Source organism: Dermacentor silvarum, chromosome 10 (genome assembly GCF_013339745.2).
Source record: "Dermacentor silvarum isolate Dsil-2018 chromosome 10, BIME_Dsil_1.4, whole genome shotgun sequence".
NCBI classification, from domain to species: domain Eukaryota; kingdom Metazoa; phylum Arthropoda; class Arachnida; order Ixodida; family Ixodidae; genus Dermacentor; species Dermacentor silvarum.
In genome coordinates, this window is record NC_051163.1 from 68,095,449 (window position 1) to 68,121,186 (window position 25,738).

A 25,738-nucleotide genomic window follows, 5' to 3' on the forward strand; every position below is an offset into this window, starting at 1 on the left:
AATCGAACCCGCAGCCGAGGCGGGCGCTCTACCACTAAGCCACGCACGCTTTCAGTACCGCACCGACGTCGAGCTACCAGTGGAGTTTCAACGCTGTACACGGCACGAGTTGGCAGTAGCGCGCGTCCGAGCGCTTTTTTTTTTTTTTTTTTCGGGGGACGTTTCCCCGAGATGGGGCAACGGATGGGGCCGCACGGCCGCGCGCGCGACACTTCCAAAACGTTTCGCGACTAATCCGCCAGGGCAGGGCGCATGCGCCGTCGGGCCGTGAAAAGGGCGGATTGGATACGCATTCCGGTACACTGCACCGCTAACATGGTGTTTCACATGTTTCTTGTTGTGATTAATGACATCACACATGCGCTGTATTAAGTAACCCATTCAACTTTCTCCTTTGCACATCTTGAGCTTTGTATTTCAGTGCACAAGTCTTGTACGTATTTATCATATTGTTTTAGCCTATTGTGTGTTGTACGTACATGTTGTATGCCTTTGCTGATGGGTACCGTCCCTTTATTTTTGATTGATCTGCACTGTTTCTACTACAGGTACGGTTTGGCTACGACAGGTTTGTTATCGATTTATAACACTACTCCTCACACCAATCGGTTGTATAGCACCCTCTAACTCTGTCCTCTGTAAGGACATTTTGAAATAAAATAAAGTAAAATAAATAGAAAGACGCGCCGCCTTCTTTGCAGGATTTCGCTACGACAGCACCCCATAAAGTGAACACGCCGAGAAGGACGCGCGGCACTTGATGCCGGAATGTTTTAAAAATGCTATTGACATTGTGAGCGTCACAGACCTTAATTCGATTTCTAAAGGCGATGCCCAGCTATGACCAGCACCGGTATAACCAGCGTTATTGCGTTCCACGCAAATCTCCAAAGGGAGTGCCATAGCTCGAGCTGGCTCATAAGGTTCGCACACTGGTTTGTTTCCGAGCAAACCGCGTACGTGCATGGCTCATCAGGAATCGACTAAGACACGTGTGTGTGTGCGTGTGTATGTTGTGTGCGCGTGTGCGCGTGCGTGCGTGCGTGCGTGCGTGTGCGTGTAGACAGAGAACGAGTTATAGTTTACGGATAGGATAAGCTCCAAATGGTGCGAACTTCTTTTTCTTTTTTTTTTCTTTTTTGCTTTTTAGAATACGCGCAGTGGGCCTGGCGTATGACACGTCCTACTAACACATCACATAGTATATCGCAGCAAGCGAAAATCGCTCTAATAAGAATTGCGAAAACTCACTTGAACGAGAAGGTGATCTCCCTGGTCTGCTGCAGAGGCCAGAAGGTCGGCTCGACGCGAAGGAAAGAAGTTTCCTTGAGGAAGGTAAACACTTGACTAGACAGCATCAGCTTCCGCTTGGTGCCACCGGGACCAGAAATTGACGCGCCGTCCGCCGAACTGTTGCCGACGTCGTCCACTGCTTCGCCGGCCGACGACGACGACGTCAGGCCGTTGCCGCTGGCGTCTCCTCGCGACACCGCACCTATTTCGGCCACCACCAGGTTGACTAGCCAAGCGGCCACGATGACCCGCGGCCACTTGTGACGTGACATCGTCGATCCGCGGTGCATGGCTTTCGAGGCACCGACTCTCTGCGAACGTGCAAAGTACTCGCGAGATTTTCGAAAGAAGCGAGAAAAAAATTGGAGGGCGCTTAGTGGAACGCTTCAAGTGGAACGCGATAGCGTTATCGGGCTCCGTTCACATCACATTTTTCTTTATGAGTAGGCTTCACTGCAACAGATAATGTGGGAAAGCCAGCTTACAAAGACCAAGCTTAAACTGATCCCCTTATTGTCGGCTTCACTTTTAAACACAAATGCATTGCTGGAAAGACATTTTCAAAGGAACAATTTAAGCCGTCCTATATCATAATGTGAAGGCGCCAAGACCTTTTCATCATTTTATTAATTGTTTGCTGTTGCCCGAGGCGCGCGCGTGTCAAAAATGTAGAAAGCCTCGGTTTTCAACATTCTCCTCAATGTTGGCTGAAACGAAAGTACAGCCAAACACTATCAGAATTGGAGGACGCTTAAGCTTCGCCTTTAAGAGCGGAACGCAATAGCATACGAAGATCCCTGGCTACTTATGAGGCTTCCCGGCAACTGAAGCTTTCTTTTTCTCCAACTTCGCCTCCGCATGCGGCTGCCGTAGGGAGCCTAAATGCAAGCGCTTGCATGTAGGCTCCCTAGGCTGCCGAGGACGCGAGCGCCATATGGATGGTGTTTTTGCACGAAAGAAACGCGGAGCACCGCTCTATGAATTGTAGAAATGTTAGAAAAGGGGTTTGTGTTTCAGTTTATGGGAATTATGTTTTCTCGTGCATTCAAATTACAATCCGACGCTATCACGTCTGCAGGTTGTGGTTAAGTCGTACTTTACGATTTTTCTGACGAATTTTACTTTGAGAAAGTAAAATTTTTTTACGAACGTCTTCCGCCACGCCGAGTCTTGATCACCCCGACCACCCCTCGGTGGTCGGGGTGGTTCGGGATAATTATTTCCGCCAACGACGCTGGTGAGCTCGCGCTCACGCCGACGCCGGATTGTCTGCGACCCGGGGCCCTTAACGCTATCGCGTTAATACATATTTCAACAGCATTTTCTAAACGCTGAATAGAGACAACAAAGCACACATAATCAGTATACGGTAAATCAGTTCTCCAAAAGACCCCAACCTGGATGAAGGTTCATGAACAGTGAAATTGTCGTCTACTCGACTGGAGGAAACACGGGTTTCTCAGAAAAAGAAATGCAAGGACCGAGCCCGGAACCAACGCCTTTCCGGGGCGGTCGCTCTACCATTTCAGCGTAACCTGGAGGCAAGCAGATCGCAGAACGAGGCCGAATAATCGACAACCCGTAGTACAGACACACTGAATATGGCAAATGATCAGTTCTGCGGAAGGCTCGCAAGGCGGAAGAATAAGTAGTTGTTGGCCTACACTTGCTATATACTTGCTGTGATCGTGCGGCTTGTGTCTGTAGCTTATGTGTCTGTGGTTTCTGCGTGTGTCTGGAAGGAAGGCTGCATTATGCAGGGCGGATATTCCAGGACACAGTTACCAAGGGGCTCCGAGTAAAGTGTGAAATCGGTTCTACGACTGCTATGCCTCTATGTAACTCGCACATGAATAACAGAACTATAGAACATTACAAGCTTACACGAGCAGCTTAAATAGAAACTTAACACAGAAATATAGAACTCCGAAGAGGCCTTCCATTTCACAGGCATTAAGTGAAAAGATCTAACGCTGTGCACTAAAAGAACCAGTATGCGACATGCAAATTGGGGAGCTTGTAGATTCACATCGAAAAATAAAACAAAAATAAAACTGCAGAAAAAAAAAACTTGGGAAGCTTATCTATAGCGAAGCGGTCGATAGCATATTTCTGCATAAGTGCCCTTAAGTTATCCTTGGCGAATTCATCTTGTTATCGAGTGATCTACTATTTACTCCACTCTTACGAAGCAAGGAAAGCGCCAAATTTAGTGGTCTGTGCGGCGAATACGCTTATCGAATAAGAATCGAATGGCAGTATGTTATAGGGAGCGGACAAGTCCACTCGCAGGATCGTTCGCGCCGTGCTAAACCGCTCAAGCGCGTGCACATGTAGCCAGTGCATGAAGCAAAAAAAAAAAAAAAAAAAGGAGGGGGGCGACTTAACACTTATTTATAGGCTTTCTAGTTACTTTAGAAAAATTTGTATTCCAGATTCACGGCAGTGGCCAACGGTGCGTGTTTGCAGTGTGCCTATATGGTTTCATGAAAAAAACGTTGAGTGCTTTAGATGCTATCGTACAGCAATAACAAGGCACAGGGGCATTTATTTTTATTCGGGACGTTCACCCCAAAATATGTGTACAATAAAAGAGACACGCAATTACTCGTCTTGAATTAGCACGAATGCGTTGCCTTCAAATCACTAATATGGCGGCACTTGAGTCCCCCAAAATTAACCATTAAATTGAATTATTAAGAGGCACGCCGTAGCGGGGGAATGCGGAATAACTTGGACCACCTCCGTTTCTCTAACGTTCGCCCTAAATCCAAGTACACAGGCGTTCTTTTGCATTTCGCCCCCTTTCCGAATGCAGGCCTGGATTGAAACCGCATGACCCCGAGCTCAGCAGCCCAACACCATAGTCACTAGGCCATAGCGGCGGGTCACTTGAGCTCATACTACGCCACTCGTCTGTTCACAAATAGCTAAAGGCATTGCTGTGTTTTCTACCAGCGACACTTCTTCGTATTAGTTAGTACGAATCCAGAAAACTGAGTACGAATCCAGAAATAGAATTGGAGAAACTAACTGTTACGTTTATTAAACACCGCCTTGTACGATCTGCTTCAATAGTTCCCTCACGGCTTATTTAATATTTTTTTTCTTGAATTTACGCTTTTTAGTTATCTAGTCGCTTCTGTGAAATTTTGTGTGGTGTCATATGTAAGGTGCAAGGAACGTTGTCAACGCGTTTCCCCCCTTTTTTTTTTATTATGTGTGTTTACTGTTCTACAACGATCTTCTGGTATGTAGTGGTGTGCGAATATTCGAAACATTCGAATAAGAAATCGAATAGTGTCCTATTCAATTGACTGTTCGATTGACTATTCGTAAGCGCGAATATTTTTCGAATACCTTTCGAATGTTTCATAACGTCAACTGCGCCCAATTAAACATAAAATTGGAGCAAAAGTACGGTAAATTCTCAACCCCGCGAGCATAGCACAGACATAAAGCATCAGAAGTTGCGTAGTGGAGCAAGCTCTGTCGCGTAGATATCTATACTTTACATGCTATAAAGCGATCATTCGCACTCTCTGAAGAGTCCTGTGGATGCGAAGAAAGTACTTTTTCGCTCCTAATGCTCTATTTTCGATTTTAATAAACAACGCTTCATAACGTACTCTATGTAATGACAGAAACTTAACTTTAACAATACTAGGATGTAAACATAGTTTTATATTATTAGTGATAACGGCTGTTCATTATTCGAAAACTATTAGACATTTGACTCGATTCGATTCGCTCCTGGCACCACTCGATTCGTATTCGATTCGTTCGCAAAAATCACTATTCGCACGCCCCTACTGGTATTTGTATATATGCAAGATGTCGTATAGTCTATTTTTGCTGAATTTATTTCTGCTGGATACGGAAATCGCCTGCCGTCTGTTTCCATGGAAGGGTGGGGTCAGTGAAGCTGCCTTAATGCAGCTTTTTTACTAACCTCCTCATCACGCCATGTGCTCCTTACATGTTGCCAGAAATAAACTCAAGTTCAAATACGGTTAACGGAGATGTAGAAATAATCCGGAAAATATAAATCAAGTTGGCCGACCAGATAACTCATCACAGCTGGGAACTGAATCCATAGTGTAGATTAGATTTTACAATAAATTTGAAAAAAATTTGATTAATTTTATGTTCGAGTTGATATTTGATCAAAATTATATGCTTTATTGTTGATGAAGCTGTTAATTTGATATTTCATGATTGTACTCTTGATCTTGTTCAATGCTGTCTAGCCTGTCTGAATCGAAATTGTAAAAACAATTTTTTTGGGACACAAACTAGCCTAGAGCTAAAGGTCCACTCAGTGTGTGAAAATTTTATGTTACAAAAGAAGGAAATAAAAGTCAAGCAGTCAAACCTACATACCCCGAGTTACACGTGCAATGCTTTCCGTTAAGCTACAGCGACGGCTGTTCTCCAGTCATCTTTCTCGGACATTCCTGTAGGTGTATAAGATTAGCCCTGGGAGTGTTAGCCAACGCCACTCACAGCCATGACGGTGAATGTGGAACACCCTTTTAACGGCAAGCGATCGAGTCACACGTGAACAAATTAGGAGCAGGCAACTGGCCAGTAAACCGTCGTATGCTACCTCATGGCATCAAGGCTACCAAATTCGAGGCCCTCACTACGCAATGAGCTAGAAGGATAAGGTGATCCGAAGGCTAGCTTTCTTTTTTGTTTATTACAACCTATACGAAGAAACCCGATAATGAAGCCGGAGAAAGAATGTGGGCGGTATACTGTTACGTTTAATTGAAGGGGGCGAAATAATGAATAGAGTGAAATGAGAGTGGAGGAAAAAAAAATACTCAACTTGTTTTTTTTTCTGTATGTAAATCTCCAGCAGGCACCTGCTCCTTCTTCATCTCCCAATTTTTTGTGCGCTCTTTCCGCATTACTCAGTGTAGGGAATGTTACGAAGTTACAAACTTCGTAACAAAGTTATAGAAGTTACAATGTTTACCTGTCTTAATTTTTATCGCTTTCTCTCTCCATCGCTAATTAACAAAAATCCAGGGCAAGACAGATAAGTTACATCTTACACGCCCGAAGCTACTTAGGAAATGATCGGGGAAACAAAATGAATTTCACTCATATATCCTTTCAGATATCGCGTAGAATGCCCTAAATGAATGCGGCCACTTGTATGTATGCTTTTCCGAACACATTTTATTGCATTACTTAATTTGTTTGCTTTAAAAAAGTTTGCGAATACCAACTCAATGAGGGTGACAGAGATGTCCAAACCGTCATGGCGAGCCCGGGTTCATTTCGTGGTGTAGGAAGGCTTGAGTCGCATCACTCAGGCCGACCTCTCCACCTTTCTCTCGTTTAAGGTTCCTCTCTCTGGGTACGTTGCGAGAGCTTAAGGTTTATTCACGTGCCGCAAATATAAGTGCAAACATTTCTCTTTTCTTTTTCTTTTTCATTGCACTGCGACCATGTTGAGTTTGCATCGCTCGGGACTCAATTATGTGACCCTATGTTCTGCAGAATATCGCCACAATTAAGCCCATGGGCACCACATCGGTGCGTTTTGCGAGTACAGTGTATATAAATGACGCGTGAGCATAAACCTTTATTGGCAAACTGGCGCATCACCGTAACTTTTGTGTGTGTACACGGGCACACAGGAAGAAGCTTGAGACGAAGTGATCAACAAGAGCCGAATTCACGAAGCTTTTATTTCGTAAACGCTCTTATCTATTGGCTGGTTGCCCCTTCGCTAATATGTCCGACGCCAGGATCGATTGGCTCGAACTTTCTCTTACGGCCGATTTTAGCGTAAGAGCTGTTAGTGAATACGGGGCCCGATTATCGAACAAGGAATACAACAAGGCTAAGTAGGCCAAGTGTTGGGAGAGTTGGTACATCGTCAACTTAGGCAATAGCCAGCGAAAAAAGACTCGTGCGCAAGAAACAAGGTGACACAGGACGAATACTGGAAATAATTCGTCCTGCATGTTCCTTGGGCCGAATTCACAAAGCTTTTCCTTCGTAAGTTCTTTTTTTGCCATTGGCCGGCCGTCTTGGCTGATTACATGTCCATCATCACGATTTGCTAGAATTTCATCGTACGAACAGTTTCATAGCGTAAGAGCTTCTCGCGAATACGGGTCTTGGTTTCTTGCGTATAAGTCTCTCTCGCTGGTTTTCACCTTAGTTGAGCGAGGGATGCCTTGATATTGAGCCAGCGTTTCGACAAGTCGGCTTGTCTTCGTCCGAGCCTGACGAAGACATGTCTCGTTGTAGAAACGTTGGCTTCGCGTTGGGGTATACCCTTGATGGGCCGCGATCGATTACGAACGTTTGCTGGTAAAGACTTCGCATACAACTGTAAAATAATTTACGCCCTTGTTCACTTTAAAGGGTGCAAACTATTTTGCGGTGTGAGGTGCACAAGAAATTGAAGAAACGGGGCTCACCGATGGGCAAGCGTGTCGCTTGGGCTTCCGTGCGATCTACGCCATGGTACCTCCTGAAATAAATAAGCGTAATGTATAAGTTTCAGCTCCCCGGCCAATCTTGGATGCCCTGCCAGATCACGGCCAATCAGCCACCTAAACTGGGACGCGGAGAGTAATAGCGGTCACGAGAAAAAGTCATACGACGCGTCGCGAGAGCCTTGGCCCACTGTTTCGCGCCGAATGATGGATTGAATGAGAAGCGTGGCACAGGGATATGGGAGTGACACTTCAGGGCATAGAGACAACGGGTGTTAGCTTTAGGCACTCTCGTGACACAGTTAAAGCACTGGTGAGACAGCCGAGTTAGTTCTTGTCGAACAAACTTTAACTAGTTTTACCAAGTTGGTGGATTATTCGACTTCTTCGTAAAGAACTGCTCGTAAAAAAAAAAAAAAAAGAACTTCGCTGCCTACAGCATCGGCACATCGTATCATACTGCCTGTAGATGTGGTCTATATAAAGGAACGCCATGCGCCGTTGAATGCTTTAAATCGCGTATATTTCTACAAAACAAACAGAGTAGCATACATTTTCGATGAAGGCGTGCTCTCATGAAATGTTTCATGCGTGACACGTACACTAAGAATATATTGGAGAAGCAAGAAAATAAACGCCTTATTTATGTTCCCCTGCCCTTGCTCCGCCATACTTATTATGCAAATGTTCATTTTCAGATTATCCTTTCTTCTACTTTCGACATGTGCACATACGGTAAAATATGGATTACTAAACGATAAGTTGCGTCGATTCATATGAGCAGCGCAGGGCGGTGTGCTCCAACCAGTCGTAATAACACCCGCTGAAGCGGTAAACATTCCCAGTACTTGCCAGAGGCTACGATACTGCCCCGCTGTGTTGTTGGTGAGGTAAAAGTACATGATTCATACTCCAAATGGGAACTGACCAAGCACATTTTTTTTGTCTTGTCTTGTTGAGGAATCAGTCGAGTGAGCAAATGCATTGTTATCACACTATGGTATCGGGATCATGCGTGCTCTCAAAGTGGCACTTGATAGAGCATAGCGCAATAGTGCCTTTTCATATCTTCTGGCGTCTCTTGCTGTTTCTGTAGGACATCAAGAAGTGACAGTCGCGCGTGAGATAGACGCGCCCAAAGGACCATCGGGGCTATGCGCAGTCGGACTCATTTAAGTGAATTACCTCTGAGTATTAATTAATCGTCCAGTAATTAGGTCAAGCACTCACAGCAATATCGAAGAACGCGCAACTTGCACTCCATAACTTATCTTTGGTCCTGAGAACGGCGAAGAAAAAAAAACACACGAAAAAGTGAAACGGCGCTGGTGGGTGTGTCTAAAGGCACCGTAGAGAGGTAGAAACCGACGCCCTTTGATAACCACACCCTGGGCGGCTTGGCAGGTTCCTCCCGAGACATTTTGCTGTTTTGCAGCTTCAACAGCAGAACTTGCCTGAGCTGACTCGTAACCTTTGCAGATGCACCAGACCGTACACGCACGGCCATTATATACGCTTGCGGCATGCGCATAGGTATATGACAGTGTATTGCGTCGCAAGATGGCGAAACTTCTCCATGCCAAGGTTGAACAACGACATGTATGCAGCTTCCGTTTTACGATGCAGTAATGCAGTAAAAAGTGGGCAGCCGGACAAGTTACGAAATTGGAGTACGTGGGCCTGAAAGAAAAAGTAAGATCGAGAACACGGAACACTAACCGAAACAACGTTTTTTTTTTCGTTTTTTTTTTTCAATTGAGTTACGCAAGAATTAGGCAGCTCATAGTGCAAACAAACAAGAAACACGTTTATGCCAAGCCAAGAAAAACAAAAAAAAATAGCCCATTTTTCATTTTTATTTTTCTCTTGTGGCTTTTGTCTGGGATAGACGAGTGGATGGATAGTCACAGGGTTGGTCATATATTCGGGATTAACGCTTCGGAGGTGGAGCTCACGCAGTCACGTACACGAAGGGTTTGCGAGCCCGCGAACGGGGACGCACACGCTAACACACGCAGAGTAACGTGCAAGCTAACAAACACAAAAAAGCCACATTAACGAACGTGCCATACACAAGGGTAAGCCTCTAATTAGCCGCAACACAACCATGCCCTGCTCCAGTTTCAACGCGTTCAATCGATTAAAATATTCATTGTCACGGCCACGCAATAACAACGTTACACCTGCCTGTCCTGTAGGATGAAAAGCTGCCATGATACCGCCACCCTGCGTCATTAACCCTTCCTCAGCCCCCCTACAACCACTTCAGCCTATAATTTTACCCAAGTGTTTAGAAGCGGCTCTAAACATGAAGCTTTTACTAGGCACAACAGATTGTGCAATGCAGCGCCTGCTTTTTGGCTGAAAAGGTCACTGCGCGTCAGTAACACTTCGTGGTGGTTCCTACGACGAGGGATTTCCTTGAGAGCAATTCCTCTATCTCCAATACATCCAAGTATTCGCTCAGAATGCCAGGTTACAATATTTTTCGCAATTATGATCATTAATGAAGAGACGAGTAATTCCATGGTGTCCATTCAAGAGCAAGTCATACTCATATATATATATATATTATATATATAGTCAAGCAATATAGATACATCGGTGTATACGTAAACGGGGAGATGACCTACTCAAGCGTCCACCAAGATAAGCTAGAAATGAAAGGGAAGTAGAATGCAGCAGTATTGAAACGGATCCAGCACTTTGGGGCTACAATAAATACAAGGTGGTGCGAGAAAATGGGCAAAGCGTAATGATGCCAGCGCTAACATTTGCAAATGCAATTTTCTGCTATAAATCAGAAATCTTGTCGGGGTTGGAGGGAGATTAACCAGCGGCCGGTAGGCCAATTGGCTTTGGAGGCCCGCGGTAAAACCACAAATAAGGCAGCGCAAGGTGACATGGGTTGGGCTTCATTTGAAGTCAGAAAAACGGAGAACAATATTATTTATGAAGAAAGAAACAGGAAGAAAGAGAGAAAGGCGAAGGAAAGACAGGGAGGTTAACCAAAGATTATCGCCGGTTGGCTACACTGTACCGGGGGAGGCGTAAAGGGATGCGATTGGCGAGAAAGAGAAAAAGAATTTAAAAAATCACATCATCTCACCCTACGGGCAACCATGGTGGGATGCGAAAGCATCGCGGGGGGTGCGCGTTTTTCTAGTGCAACGCAAACGGCGTCGGACGAGGACCCGTTATGACGCGAGGAACGCCGCTTATTCTGGTCACGCGCGAACGCGCGCTTAATGCTGCGCCGCGACACTTGCGCCGCCTACCGGCGTACCCTTAGAGAGAGAGGGGGAGAGTGAGAGAGAGTTATATGCAATGGTTTGCTGCGCCGCACATGTGGCGGAGACGGGGAGAGGGGAGGAGGAGAGCGCACAGCTGCGTAGGAGAGGAGAATGAGGGAGAGTTGCGCATGCGCAGTATGGGTGCGGACGCCGCAGAACGGACACTGCCCCGGGCATAAGATGCTGTCGTCGCATCTAAAGGGGGAACAGGAAAAATGGGTAAAGAAAACCACACACACACACACGCACACACACACACACACACACACACACACACACACACACACACACACACACACACACACACACACACACACACACACACACACACACACACACACACACACACACACGCACGCACGCACGCACGCACGCACGCACGCACGCACACCCACACACGCACACACAAAACTACTGTTTCTGTGGCCACTGTCACGCAGTCTGCGAAGGCGTTCTAGTATATTCCATAGTATCAACATCCCATCCTATACGTCACACAGTGTAGAGTCACAATTTGTCACTGAGTCTGGTGTAGATTAAATAACGCAGCAGTGCCTACAGGCCGGCTCGCAATGGATGAAAAGAAATGGCTGGCTAAAGTGCGCAAATATCTGTACCTCAAAAGCGTGGGCACGGAATGGAGGAAGAGGTCAGGTTCGCAACCAAGTACAGGGTATTTGAAAGCGTAAATAGACAAGCAGGAGTCATTTAAAAAGAAAGTGAGAGAAACAGACACGGTAAATTGGACGCAAAGGATGGTAATAAAAAAGAGCACGGAGATTTACAAAAACGTCAAGAGAGAAATCAGGAGAGTAAACTTATATGACAACGCAAAGTGGAGTGTCTTGCTATTTGAGGCTCGCGCTGTCTCCCTGACGACAAAAACATACCGGAGCAAATATGCGCCACAGGAGAAGGCACGTGTGTGCTGCAAAAAAAGCCCGGAAACGACTAGACATGTCGCAATGTAATGCCAAGGTACTGACCAGTCAGACCCGTAGGTAACGTACACCTCCCAGAAGTGTTGGGATTCAAAGAAGATGGAAGGACTAACTGGTAAGCAGTCGAGATAAGTAACAGACGATTAGAGTATTGCTCGAAGAAAAGCAGGGAAGAGATTGATGGAACCGGAGTCATTGCTAGTGTAGGTGATCCTGCAGTATATAGTGACAGATGTTTTAAATACGAAAGTTACCATCGAGATCGCATATGGAACATTCTAGATAGGGATAGATGTAGTGAAACCTCATTAAATCAATCAGGTCAGTGGACTGTTTGTCCCCGCCCCGTTTCAAAGGCGACTCCAGTAAACATCATCATGATCATTAAGTCACGTTGTACTTGTCGAATGAAGCAACGCACCGGAATGTAGTAGTTTGCTCTTTGTACCTGTACTCGCAAGAGCACCACCTCGGCTCGGCGTTCCACTTCACACCGTGGAGTGTACGCGACCACTCCGCGACTGAAGCCCTACGTGCCCTTCAGTGACAATTCGCGACAACCTAAGAGATGGGGAGCTGCTTGGGAGACAACACTCCTCTTTGTTTCCTCCAAGACGACGTTGAAAGCGCTGTTCTAAAGAAATTGCCAACAGCGTTATAGGAAAGCGCGATCAGCACTATACGGTCGATGCGGCGGTGATGCCCACCATTAAGTTGCAGGGTTGCTGCAGGGCTAAGTTGCGCAGGGCTGCAAACCAAGATTTTTCTCTGTGAGGAAGCGACAAGCCGAGTACTTCGGTTGCAAACACATGCATATGACGGGGATTCGGAAGCTTACGGCAACCACCGGCACTTACGGCAACCACCGAAAAAACGCATCATCTTCCCCATCGCAAGCAGTATTCATTATAGGATAACGAGGTGAGACTTGATGATGTGTTGTGTTTAGTGGCGCAAGGGCCACGAGGTGAGACTTAAGCTAAGTTTTGAAACAACAAGGAATAGGAAAACTAAAGAAACACTCAGTGTTGTGAAACAGAGCACGGTAGCCCATATACATATCGTCATCAATGTCTCCGTCGTTTTGTTCACAATGACTTTCTCTTCCCAGCTCCCAGAGGCGCTCTATTGAGGCACCTTACTCAGCTGAACTGAGTGTAAGCGTCGAGTCGGCGCTTTTTTCGATATGCGCCCGTTAAAATCCATGGTTACCCCACGGCGGTGACCGAGTAGCCGTACAGCGTTGCTTTGCTGAGCACAAGGTCATGGGTTCAAATCCCTGTAGCGGGGGCCGCGTTCTTATACGGGCGGAATGCAAGAACACTCGTCTACCTTGCTTTACGCGATCTCCAATTGGTCAAAACCAATTTGAAGCTTCCCACTATGGGAGGTACCTCACTTATTTGGTTCGTGAGGCTTAACTTGCCAAAGCAACGCTCGGGCTATGAGAGAGGCATTAGTGGAGGATTGATTTCCACCAGGGGTTCTCTAATGCGCACCTAAATTTAAGTACACCAGCGTTCTTGCATTTCGTCCCCATCCAAATGCAGCCGCCGTCACCGGGAGTAAAGCCCGCGACCTCGAGCTCATATCCAGCGCTACGCCAAAGCCACTGAGCCTCACCGAGGCGAGTAAGCCTGGCGAGTGACAGAAGCCATAGTGAATTTACACCCGCTAAATCTTGGCAGTCCTCGACTGCGCCATTCCCTTCTCTTGGCACCCATTCTCTGACTCTAAGGGCGCATTCACACTTGCGACTGGACGACGTCCCGCGACCGATTGCGACTGGCGACCAGACAGCTACTCAAGACGAACGATGTTCACACCGGCAAATGCGACCGACGAGTCGGTAAGCCGAAATGTCTCGCGATGTGCCGTTCACGCCTGCTTGAAATGTTATCGCCGCGTAAAATAAGCGTCAGCGTATGCGGACGTCCTGTTTCTTTGCATTTGATTGGTTCAGCTGCTCTGCGACTGTGGTCGCGCGAGTGTAAAATCTAGCTGGGAGCGACTGGGCCCGAAACGGTCGCCTTTCGAGAAAAGCGACCATTTGCGACTACTTGCGACTGGTCGCTTTGCGACTAACTTGATCGCGCGACCTCGCCTAGTCGCAAGTGTGAATGTGCCCTAATGGTCCACCCTACCCTACGCATTACTAGTTGCGGTGATGAAATTAGGAAATTTTTAGGCGGAAATTAGAATCAGCTATCGCAAGACAGGGATAACTGGAGATCGCAGGGAGAGGCCTTCGTCCTGCAGTGGACATAATAATTGGCTGACGATGATGATGAAATGTTGGCAATGCGCATCTAAGTGGTGTCCCTTCGCTGATTTCCGCGCGCATCTGCTCACGCCTTCACGCGTTGGTATAAGCGTTCTATAACCGCTCACGCATCGACGGGCTCGGCGCAGTGACACACACGAAGGGCCCACATATCGTCTCCCGCACAGATCTGCGCCACTATTACGGCGCCGACGACAGCGACGGTTACCCCGGGAGGCGAAGCGCGCTCGATCGCATCGGTGTCCGTTCATGCGTGTAACCGGATCAGGCAAGCACCGAACACGAGAGCCGCGCATGCGATATGTATACGCGACGACGTTCCCGGCACTGGCGCATAGAGCACGCAGTGTCATTGCAGCCAGCCCTGCAGCGGCGATGATACGCTGTAACGCACTCGGCGTTGTGCCAGTTCGGTGCAGCACCGCGCGGAGTCCGTGCGAGTGTACCGTATACGCGCGCGTATACAGCCGATAGGAAAGAGCTTTCGTAGCCTTTGCAGTGATTAAAACTGCGCCATATTGTCGACGCTTGGGTAATCGCCGTGAATTTCACTGTGGTGGCCCCACCACGGGGAAAAAGTGTGAACAAGAGTATATACAATAGCCGCCGCGCTAGCTCAGTGATGCTATGGCGCTGCACCCCTGAAAACGAGGTTCCAGATCCGGTTACTTTTGTGCTTGAATGCCTAAAACGACGTTTTCTTAAGAAAGTAATTGGAGCGCCAATTCATTTCTCCGCAGAGTTCGGCAGTTATAATATCTCGAAACAGGTGTCATCCGGAGAATTCGTTTCAAGTGCCTTGCCAACTCCATGGCTAGAATTTGTAAATTGCAATATGGGCCGTAAGGTAATTGGTTAAAAACTTAATTAGTGTATTTTTTCTTATTTAGTCGACTGTGCATTTCAATTTTCTGTGCAAGTAATGTCCGCTTCTTCAAGTCAACCAGCTAATGAACTAGAATTGTGCTATCCGCCACAGGCAACCTTTAAAAAGTTTTGAGTGTTCGCTGGAACACCCGGCATATATATATATATATATATATATATATATATATATATATATATATATATATATATATATATATATATATATATCTACAGAAATAAGGAGATCAACAGGACAGCTGTTATTTGAAAAAAAAATGATGGCACAATGGAGGCGATGCCGTAAACCAAAACTTACGTTTATTGATAACAACAGTTTGGAGAGTGCAACTCTGGGTGCTCGAAGAGATTATGGCGTACTGGGTTCTACAGCAGCCCAAATACCAAAATTATGTAGCGTCTATAGCCCAGAATTGCGACTGATGCGGACTCCGGTGATAAACTGAAACGCAGTCGATCTGCCGAGGTGCGGCGATATGTAGTCTGATAAAAAAATATTTTCTCCGCAATGCCATATCCATCGATATTCGTTGTTCCCACACTTGATAACAATGGTTCAGCATGACTGAACAAGCAAACCAGAAAAAGCCTGTCAGGCGTGCATGCGTCAATTTTCCAGTAAAAACCGCAATGAGATGTTCACTAAATTTATGCAGAAATTTGACACCATTTTCCGCAAGGAATAACCAAGGACAGTCTAGAACAACCAGAGTAAAACATGTAATCCGTGCGACATATAAGTGCAGGTTGACATGTAATGGATACAGAAGGAATGAATACGGAGTTGGTCATGGCATGGAATCAAACGGAGTATAATCAAATTATCTAAGCGACTCAAGAACTCTGGCAGACGTGTTGTCGTAGCACAGTAAACCAAACTAGGCACGGTTACGTTTACTGTTACGATAGTGATAATGAGACTGTAGGGTCATTTTGACGAAGCGTGACCTAAAGAATTAAGACAGCCCCAAAAGACATGATACAGCAGGAAGACGGGACACCACAAGTACTTCTGGGCCCGTACTCACGAAAAGATTTTACGCTTGAATTGTTCGTAAGAGCAAATTTCAGCCAATCCTGACACTGGATATAATGATTAGAGAAGTTGACCGACAAATAGCAAGGATCACTTCACTTATGAACTAAACGCTTTGTGAATTCGCCCCCTCGTCTCCAGCATTTTGATGCTTCGTTTTTGTTCGTTTTTAATTATTTCGCCATTTTTAATCCTTTAAACCTGCTAACAATTATGACTAGGACGATTGATTAACAATAGAACCTGCCAATACTTAAGCTTGTGACCTGTCTGCGGAGTAGCGCCGGGTGAGCAGACAGCGCATAACACCTGTACCGACACCCACGTAACCGGTATACCGGTACCCACGTATACCGGTATACCGACAACCACGTATACCGGTACATAAGCATATGCACCGACAACCAGCTGTACCTACAAAATGTCACAAAATGCTTCGCAAGAAAAGGTCACAAGCAGACAACGCATAAGACATGTACCGACAACCACGTATACCGGTACATATGCACATGCACCGACACCCAGCTGTACCACTTGTCGCAAAATGCCTCGCAAAAAAAAAAAAAAAAAAAAAAAGGTCACGACCAATGCAAGTGGTTCAAAACTGCCATCTGTCATAAGCGACGGCCTGTCTGGCATTCGGAGTAGCAGAAAAAGCAGCGAAAACGTTAAATTGGTGCTGCTTTAGGCTCTGCATGGACATTGTACCGCCTGAAGGATCGTGCGCTTCTGAGCTTCCAAAATAGCCCAACAATGTACATGTTTTTATTTGCAGTCCACAGCGTATGAGCAGCAAGTAAACAATAGTGCTAATCGGTTGTATATTACACTTCATTTTGTACACTCGCTCTTAAATAAACCGATACATTCTAGGCTACAGGCATACGACAGAAGAACAACATCGTAAACTTTGCGTAGCAGCTGAAAACCTGAAAGAGAGTCGTACATATAAAGAGATGTCATATTGTGTGTATGTGTGTATACGCAAAAGCTGCGGCATTCACTGGTTGTATGGCACTTCGTGCTCAGCAATGATTTATTCATCTGTGCTAGTACACGTTGCTGTTTTTTTAATAGCCGAACCATTCCACACGTAAATTTGCACAACAGGTCCATTATTTCAGGCAGTTAGGGCTTGAATCCCCCCCAAAATTGTCACGATTTCTTTTTTTCACTCAATTGCACACTCCTGATTATGGCCTCGTCGGGGCTAGTAGTACTTCTGAAATAACTAAATAAATAAGTAAATCTCACAAAAAGAACTTTTTTTTACCGTACTTTTGCTTTACACATTTTTTAGTGACAATGTGCATTCTTGATAAAATGACACACGCGAAATTTAGCCCTCGAGTGACCACAAGAATATCAAAGGCTTCCAATTTTGTTGTTAAGCCTGTCCCTTTCTGTTAAAGAAAGCGGCACGTGATCACAATACCAAATGCACTCGATGTCTTGCAAGAGCCGTTATCAAAAATATCGCTTTTATTTGTATACATGGCAGAGCCTGCTGCATAACCTTATCTCCCATTGTGGATAAAACGAATATTTCCATTCTTTCCGAAAGAAAGACGTGATCCATTAGACGAAATGTGCAGTCAATCTAGGGAACAATATTTCGGGGAGGATATTCTACAATAGGTCATATTCATTTCGGTAATCGCCTTAACGAGATATCCGCAGAACATAATCTACATGCATAACTTATATTTCTAGATTACGAAGCTAACAAAGTCAGATTTGGCGAACATAGCAACAGACGAGGAGGTATTCCATAATGAAGGCGCGGAGAAGATTACCCCCCAATATCTTTAGGAGAGCCAGTCATTCCTTGCGACCATCTGTAACAGTGAGGAGACAATCGAGCACCTCATCTACCGTTGCACCCCCTTTGATCTACACCATCAGCATCATCAGAGCACACTCAGTCAACCAGACGCTCGACCCTTTGCAGAGACAAAGATGTTGGATGCTTAGCATCGTCCATATTCAACACAGAAAGTTACGGGTGCTCTCGTCACTTTTTAAAATCAAGGGACCTGAAAAGTCGATTGTATAGACACCCCACGCCTATTAAGGTGCGACTTGTCTATCTGTCTTCGCGTTCTTCTAATCCCTCATCCCCTATCAGGGTAGCAAACCGGACTAGTTAACCGGACTAGCTAACCGTCTTGTTAACCTCCCTATCTTACCCTCCCTTTTTCCTCCCTCCTCACTCTAAAGTATTAGAAAATATCTGTAGGTATAACCCCCGCACTCGCACTAGCGAGTGGGCAAATGCCAGCAAAGAACGATGTCAGGCCGGGCACTATTTCTCCGTTGTGCTTCGTTGCCTGTCCAATGTTGGCTGACGCCGGTCATGATAACGATGATAAAACATAACTTATTCCCACACGCGAAGAAAATGCTTCGAAACGCACACCTTTAGATTCATATATATGTAGGAAACATCGCTCAACATCTTCTGTTATAGTTCACCTACAAAAGCCCGCGGCCGTTGACTCACGTCATAACGGCGAAAGGCAAACAGCATATAGTACTTCTCAGCGGGGTGTCCAGAGGACGCTTAACGCAATTAGTATTACATTCGAACCGGGATATATCTAATCTGAAGGGGACACAAAAGAAGTTCGATATATAGGTAAATCGATATATCAAATAAAAATTTTATAAAAGAGATTTCAGGAGGATTTTATTGCTGTTCGTTATACAAAATAATTCGTTATATGTGGGTTAAATATATCCGGGTCCGACTCTATATTTGTTACCTAAGCATAGTATTCAATCGGCTCCCTACCCAGGAGCAGTCCCGGAGGAATAGACTGTCGAAGACGCATGTAGAACATAGGCGCGGATATGATAGAAAAATGTCTGGAGAGATCCCAACAGACGTTATTCTCTTTCACCAAAGTAGCGGAAAAAAAAAAAAAACACCAGTCAGAAAGACCGTCAGGGAGAAGCAATCTCTCGGTTTGTTATTCCTCGCAAGTCTGATGATGGCTGATGATGGATAGTGATAGTAAGCGACGTTATTCCTACAACTAGGAATACGCTACGTAGGAGTACGTAGTGACGTAATCTCTCACTCACACGGCACTGTCGATTTAGGGAACCGCTGCGACTCGGACGGCAGTGCATGGAACTAAACTGAACCGTCGGCATACGGCAACTCAAGCGCACAGGGAAGCCACCGAGCCGTCCACCGCTGGCGCGTGTAACAGGGACGTCGGTTAACGCTTCACGCCGCCGATTCTGAGCCAAGGCCGCGGTGTTTGATGAATCCCTGGGATGATGCGTCCCCGTTCCGGTTGCAGCAAGAAAAAAAAAAAAAAAAAAAAAGGTGCCACGTCGACGGCGACACGCCGTGTAGCTAGCTCGGTTAATGCGAGCAAGACAAAAGAGAGCGGGGGGGGGGGGGGGGGGGGGGGATGAAGAAATGACGAACAAAGTCAACTGCACGCTTTTATTTTTCGGTTGAAAGAGGCAGAGAAGGCCTGAAGCGGCAAACAACTGCTTTGCTCTAACCACTAGTGCTGTTAAATTGTTTGCGTTTTCACTTTTACACGTCTGCAGGGATCGAATTAGCAAAGCTTTTTCGTTCCTAGGAGCTGATTGCCATTGGCGGGCCCCGTTCGCCAATATCAAGTCCAACATCCCGTCTGGTTGGCATCTACTCTTACGAACATTTCTCACTTAAGAACGTCTTTCTTTTTAATAAGAGCCTCGTCGTGGCCCATGTTCTCAATTCCTTTCGCTCTTCATATCTACCTGACGGCAGGGAGAAATCACCCCTTCAAAACGCTCCTTTCGTTCCACTAGGTAAAAACTTTCTTTATGGCTATATTATTTCATAATGTGTTATAAAGTAATATCATGTAAAGTTAGTTTTCGCTATCTGACCCTCTTTCAGAGATATACGAGAACCTGAACTTATAGTGATAAGCTGAATATGTTAGAATTCGTGACGGCCCGCCATGCTATTAAAGACTTTGGTTGAGAGGTGAGATGATATACACAGTGGGTGCCCAACACACATAACACAGCACGCAGACACACATGCACATCCATGTGTACACGGTAAGCCCCCCGTAGACAGTATACTGACAATGATTGTCCGATCAACAAACAACAGGGAGCAACAGCTGCTTAGCCAAGCTGTATAGTTGGCGTACAGGGGCGTAGCCAGGGGGGGGGGTTGGGGGGGTTCAAACCCCCCCCGAAATTTTTTCCGTAACCCCCCCCCCCTCCCCCGCCCACTTACCCACCCTTTGTTCTCGTCGCTTCGCGCTGACATAATTCAAGAAACCGGTGCTACTATCACAATTTCATTCCTGGGCGCTTCCGTTCGGGTTGGTAATTTACAGTGAATCATGTCTGCATATGGAAAAAAGTGACACGGTGTTTCTCAAGGCTTTGACACTCTGTGAGGTTTTGGGCGAGAATGTGGCGGCCGCATTCTGAAGCAACAAATGCGCAACAAATGTAGCAACAAATGCGGCAGCCGCATTTTAGATGAAGGCGAAAATGCTCGAGGCCGGTTTACTTAGATTTAGGTGCACGTTAAAGACCCCAGGTGGTCGAAATTTCCGGTATACATTTCCGCCGCTTCCCTTCAGGTGCCGGTTAGGCCGCGCTCGCGCAGGATCTTAGGCTACGTTCACACTTGGTCTCGAAGCTGTCGGAAGCGGCAAAATCTTGCAAAATCCGCCCGCCTAGGCGGCAGAACAAGCAGAAAGACAGGCGGCGAGCCAAATCGGTCTCATAGACCGATTTCTTCGCCATGGCGTAGCGGAAACCTGGCGGAAAGTCGTTCTGCTAGCCCGGAAGCTACACTAGCATGTAAACATGGCACCAAAAGTGTGGGCTGCAATGCTGATCGACGCGATCAAGAACCACCCTTTGCTATACGACAAGAGTGGTACTAAAACGTACTGTCAGCAACACTCGCGATAGTATTCAACGTCGCGCGACCGGAGGAGCGGCAAAGAAGCCTTGGCGTGACCCAACTTCTCGCGCTTTTGCAAAGCCAGGCGAACCCACCACCGCCGTTTCCGAGGTGTCCGCGTCTTCCGTTTATTCATTGTCCATTTCTAGAAAACAAGTAGGTAGAAGTATAAAAGCCATTTCTTCTTCCGCTTCTATGGCAGACAATTATTAGACATATTCCTCGTTCGCGCTCCATAATTCTCCTCGCACGTGCACGGTATGTTGCGGAAGTCGCGGGGTGCTTTTCTCGTCGCGACGATGGATTGGAAGCGTAGGTCTCACGTAGGACGCACAGGCTTTGGCGAGCCCCAACACAAAGGCCGGCCCGGGTTTTAGCTGTGGTGTTCCCGTTGCCGCTTTGATGCCCTGGAGGCGCCGACAATAATACGAAATGATGAAATGGTATTACAACTTGTAAATAAAAGCTAATAAAGAAATATTAGCACGCCTAGGCACCAACCTGTGACTCAGCGGTACCGCGCCCGTGTGAGGAGAATCACGGAACGCCAACGAGGAATTTACCGAAGGTCGCAGATGACACGCGAAGTTGCGCAAAATGATCACTTTTGATGACGGGTGGGCCAATGAATGAACATACCGCTCGAAATAATGCGATAATGAGCGCCACCACGCCGACAAATGTCCGCTGACTAGATGGATGTGGACGAGAGCGGCAGCGGCGGGCGCGGCGGTAGCAAAACAAATGTGAACAACTTGGAAACGCGCGGAAAAGTTTTCCGGCCGCTTTGACCTTTCCGTCCGCTTGCCGCTTCCCAAGTGTGAACGTAGCCTTAGTCTGCGCGCGAAACGTCTCTTGTTTGCGATTGCGCCCCTACGGAAGGCTGGTAGTTGCTGTTGTGTTGTGGAATCCCAAACCAGCAATGTACACACGAAGGGGTTGATGCCAGCAGTGAAATTCCACCGACTCATAACAGAATGCATGGAACAGACAGCCGACAAGCATGGATTACTGCTGTGCGCAGTACAGCGTAAGTAAACTCTTGTTACAGGCGCCGACAGTTTTCGTCGGAGTTCACGCGTCCTGAGAAATTGTTTATGTGCACTATGCACTGAACAAGACCGGAGTTCATTCATGCATCACTAGTAGACCAATCAGTCGAGATTCGGTGAGGTACAAGGCCGCTTCCTGTTTGCACCGGTGTAAGTGAAGCAGAAATGAGTTGCACGCACTACTTAAAATGCGTACACATGCCATATCTATGCTGTGCGGTGAAATATTCTGTACAATTCCGAATGTGTTGACGTAAAGGCAAATGACGGCTGCACGCTCGCACACAGCGGAAGACACAGCGGCCCATTCACTTGTCGCAGGAAATGCAACCCTCTCGTATGAGGGAGCAGGGCGACGAAAGCTTCGAAAAAAAAAAGCGTTACGCGTTTTTGCGCGTATTTAGGTTTCCTAGCACAAAGACGCAGCGAACAAGCTATTGCTATGGGAGTAGGTATAGCTTGGTCACACATGCATTTTCACGTGTATAGCCGTCCTTGACTTGTGAAACGCACTTCGCCCCGACGAGGACGACGCTATCTACGCTTAACGGAGATCAACAATTAATGATGTCTTCTCCGATCGGGCGGGTCGTCTCAATGATGCGTTTTCGAAGATTCGTCCATTCAGTGGCGCGATCAGAGACCGTTGCTCCAAACGCCCACTGTACCTGTCGTACTTACTGTATTTTACTGAGCTTGCTTTACTTTTTACTTAATTTCCCCACAAGCACACGCGAGCGGGATTACGGAACCAGTAATTAAAAGGGTTGCTGCGGGCGAGAACGTCAATGACATACAGGGTGTCCCAGCTATCACGCAGCACGATTTTTAAATAAAGGAGGTACGGCGTTACGCGAAGCAAACCTAGTGCGTATTGTTTCCAGTACAGTGGAGTAGCCGCCAGTAATTTTTACGTTACTGAGATTTAATTAGGTAACTGGTCCCATGTCCTTGATATACCTGCATAGAGTCTGCTTAAACTACCGATTTTTATTATCGATCACGTCACGTAGAGGAAAGCAGACGCTCCCCCCCCGGTCGGGCCGGTGAACCCCCCCCGAAAAATATTTCTGGCTACGCCCCTGTTGGCGTATGAGGGCAGACTGAAAGTCACTTTATGCAAATTGACGAGAACAGTTTATAAAAGGAAAACAGAAATAACGAAAAAGAAAGATAAAACGGCAAGCTGGGCAGCTGTCGTAAGTAATTGTGTCATTTCAAAGCTCTTTGAGCTAGATAAGGGGATCAACAAGCGGCCTTCGGCTTATAAACAAACACCTCGGGGTAAATTTTACCAATGTCACAAACATTAGACGTCAGGATGAACAGCCACGGAAACCGACAGTCATAATTCATAATTTCGGTGCGGCTAAAATCCTGCCAAACGTGATGCGAATGCAGCGACTTCTGCGTCATTTTTTCTTTTCTTTTTCGAGTTGCGTAACATGACAAAAACTCACCAAGTCACCCGAACGAGCACGTTTAACCCCGTACTACACCAGTCATGACAAGTGTATATTAGTCACATTACACCCGGTCAAGCCTTGAGACATAACGCCTTCCTTTTCCGGTGAGTTCGACATCCACTCAGATATTTTTCGTCCAGTCAAGTACAGGTCGCTTGTCTCTTTATAGAGTTAAATTGGTCGGGAAGAAAAAAAGAAAAAAAAAAGAAAAACAAAGTCGAATACTTAACAATGGCCGCATACGTCAAGCCTGAGCCCGGAGACAACGTTCTCCATCTTACGTTGAACTTACGTTCGTCCTGCCGGTAAAACCGATCTACTCTGCACCCGTCGCACTACACCCTCGAACGCCTCAAGCAAAGCAACGTTGTGCAACCGCTCACCTGTCTTACGACGCTTTCAACCGAAGGCTGCCGACGTCGCGGTGCTCGCCAAAACTAAGGGAAGAACACCCAAATGCTACAAAATTTCCGGCATCCCTTTGATAACCGCACTCAATTTACAAGGAACGACTAAACGAAACCGGGTGCTAGCTCCGCAAGTAGCCAAGCGAGCCCCCACCGCCGGAGCCGAGCGAGACGTCTTAATCTCGAGCCATTGAGTGCTCCTTCCGGCGGCTGGGATAGTAGTAACCGTCTCCTTATCACCCTCACGGTCCTCCCGCGTTATCTATATCTCCTCGGGCAAGAAGAGCGCGCACAAGCAACCCAAGCACAGGTGCCTGCTGCTCTCTCTACCAGGGCGCCTGATCTCGAGTACCTCTGCTCTCCCCGAGTTATCGCAATATTCGTCGCCGTTCGCTCCGCTTTTCTCTTATATAGGCCTCGTCTCCCCAGACGAGCTGCGAGAACCGTCTCGCCAATAAAAGGACCACTCACGGAGGTGTGTGTGTGTGTGTGTAGTGCTTGCGAAGAGACGGGGAAAAAAAAAAAAAAAGGTGTCCACGCCGTATATGCGATTGCCCTCGAATTCCAATATCCTGCTTAGCGAAGTAAACAATCTGTATCTCCAGCGTAAATGCCAAACGGTCTTACGCAGTTCCGCTGCTTGAACGGGAAGGATGCGTAAAACGTCGAGCTTTGAAGCTACTGCCTCGAGAATGGAAGACAACTCAGAGACATAAGAACCTTTGACGCCCGTCCTTATTGCCTATACCAGCGCGTTTACGAATGCGAAAAATTCAGTTTTTGTTTGTTTGTTTGTTTGTTTAAAGGGCCACTAAAGAGAAACGCTAAATCGATTTAGACCTGCAAGGTATTCCTGAACAACTCCCCTTTCATCAATTTCGCGATGAAAGGTTGATTATTATAGGCAAAAATTTGACCAATGTTCCATTTTTTTATTTCGCACCCGAGCCCCTGCGCCTGTTCGTCAGTGTAACGTAACGGCTTGCAAATTATTTTTCGGGTTTAGACCATTGCGCCTCCGTAAAAAGTATTTTAACTTGCTAATTTCAGTTTCTGGCTACCTTAGGATGTAGTGCAGCACGACTAGCTTTACGGATACAAAATTAACTAGGTCCGAGCTGACTTTGGGAAAAGAAAGGGCCATACCTAACACAGCTCGAATCATTGTTGTTATTTTATTTAGTGTCGCCTTAAGAACCACGGCTAGATACTGAAAGCAGCGTTTCCGTGTGTACAGGGTGTCTGTCCCAACTATCATGTTCCAAGATTTAAAAGTATGCAAATACCACGTAGTTGGACAGAACCAAAGTAATATTGTTTCCAGTCGCTTGGAGATACTCGGATTATTTTCTTGCATACCGCCTAATTACATAAGTAGTCTTATTAATTAATGAACTTCCTAAATACTATAACTAGATGAAAAGTGTCCAGGAGAAAATTGTAAAGCAACATGACAAACTCCCGATACAGCTTTCTGTTGCTCAATACTTGCTACACAAAAGCGTGAAAGAAGCCCGCGAATGCACGCAAAACTGCCGCGTGACCGGCCGCTCGAGGCACTCTTGTCGATCTGAGCTGCGGTGGCCGTGTTCGAGAGAGCTGACTCGGACATGGTAGGCATAATCCATCAAACTCAAACCTGTAATCATCAGAAGTTAAAATGCCTACGAGTGTG

The 25,738-nt window shown here is 46.4% G+C and overlaps 1 protein-coding gene across 8 annotated transcripts in view; it reads right to left on the reverse strand.

Moving 5' to 3' along the window:
* LOC119465963 (axotactin-like) overlaps positions 1–25,738 on the reverse strand; it is a 213,231-nt gene that overhangs the window by 104,044 nt on the left and 83,449 nt on the right. For 7 of the 8 annotated variants that reach the window (XM_049656830.1, XM_049656832.1, XM_037726445.2 and 4 more), the window contains 2 exons: positions 7,740–7,792; positions 1,252–1,604 (listed from right to left, as the gene is read on the reverse strand). In XM_049656830.1, the coding sequence (XP_049512787.1) occupies positions 1,252–1,583 (332 nt within the window). In that variant the 5' untranslated portion in view covers positions 1,584–1,604; positions 7,740–7,792. Of the gene's footprint in view, positions 1–1,251; positions 1,605–7,739; positions 7,793–24,039; positions 24,252–25,738 lie in introns of those variants that run through there. The other variant, XM_049656829.1, reaches the window with a different exon arrangement.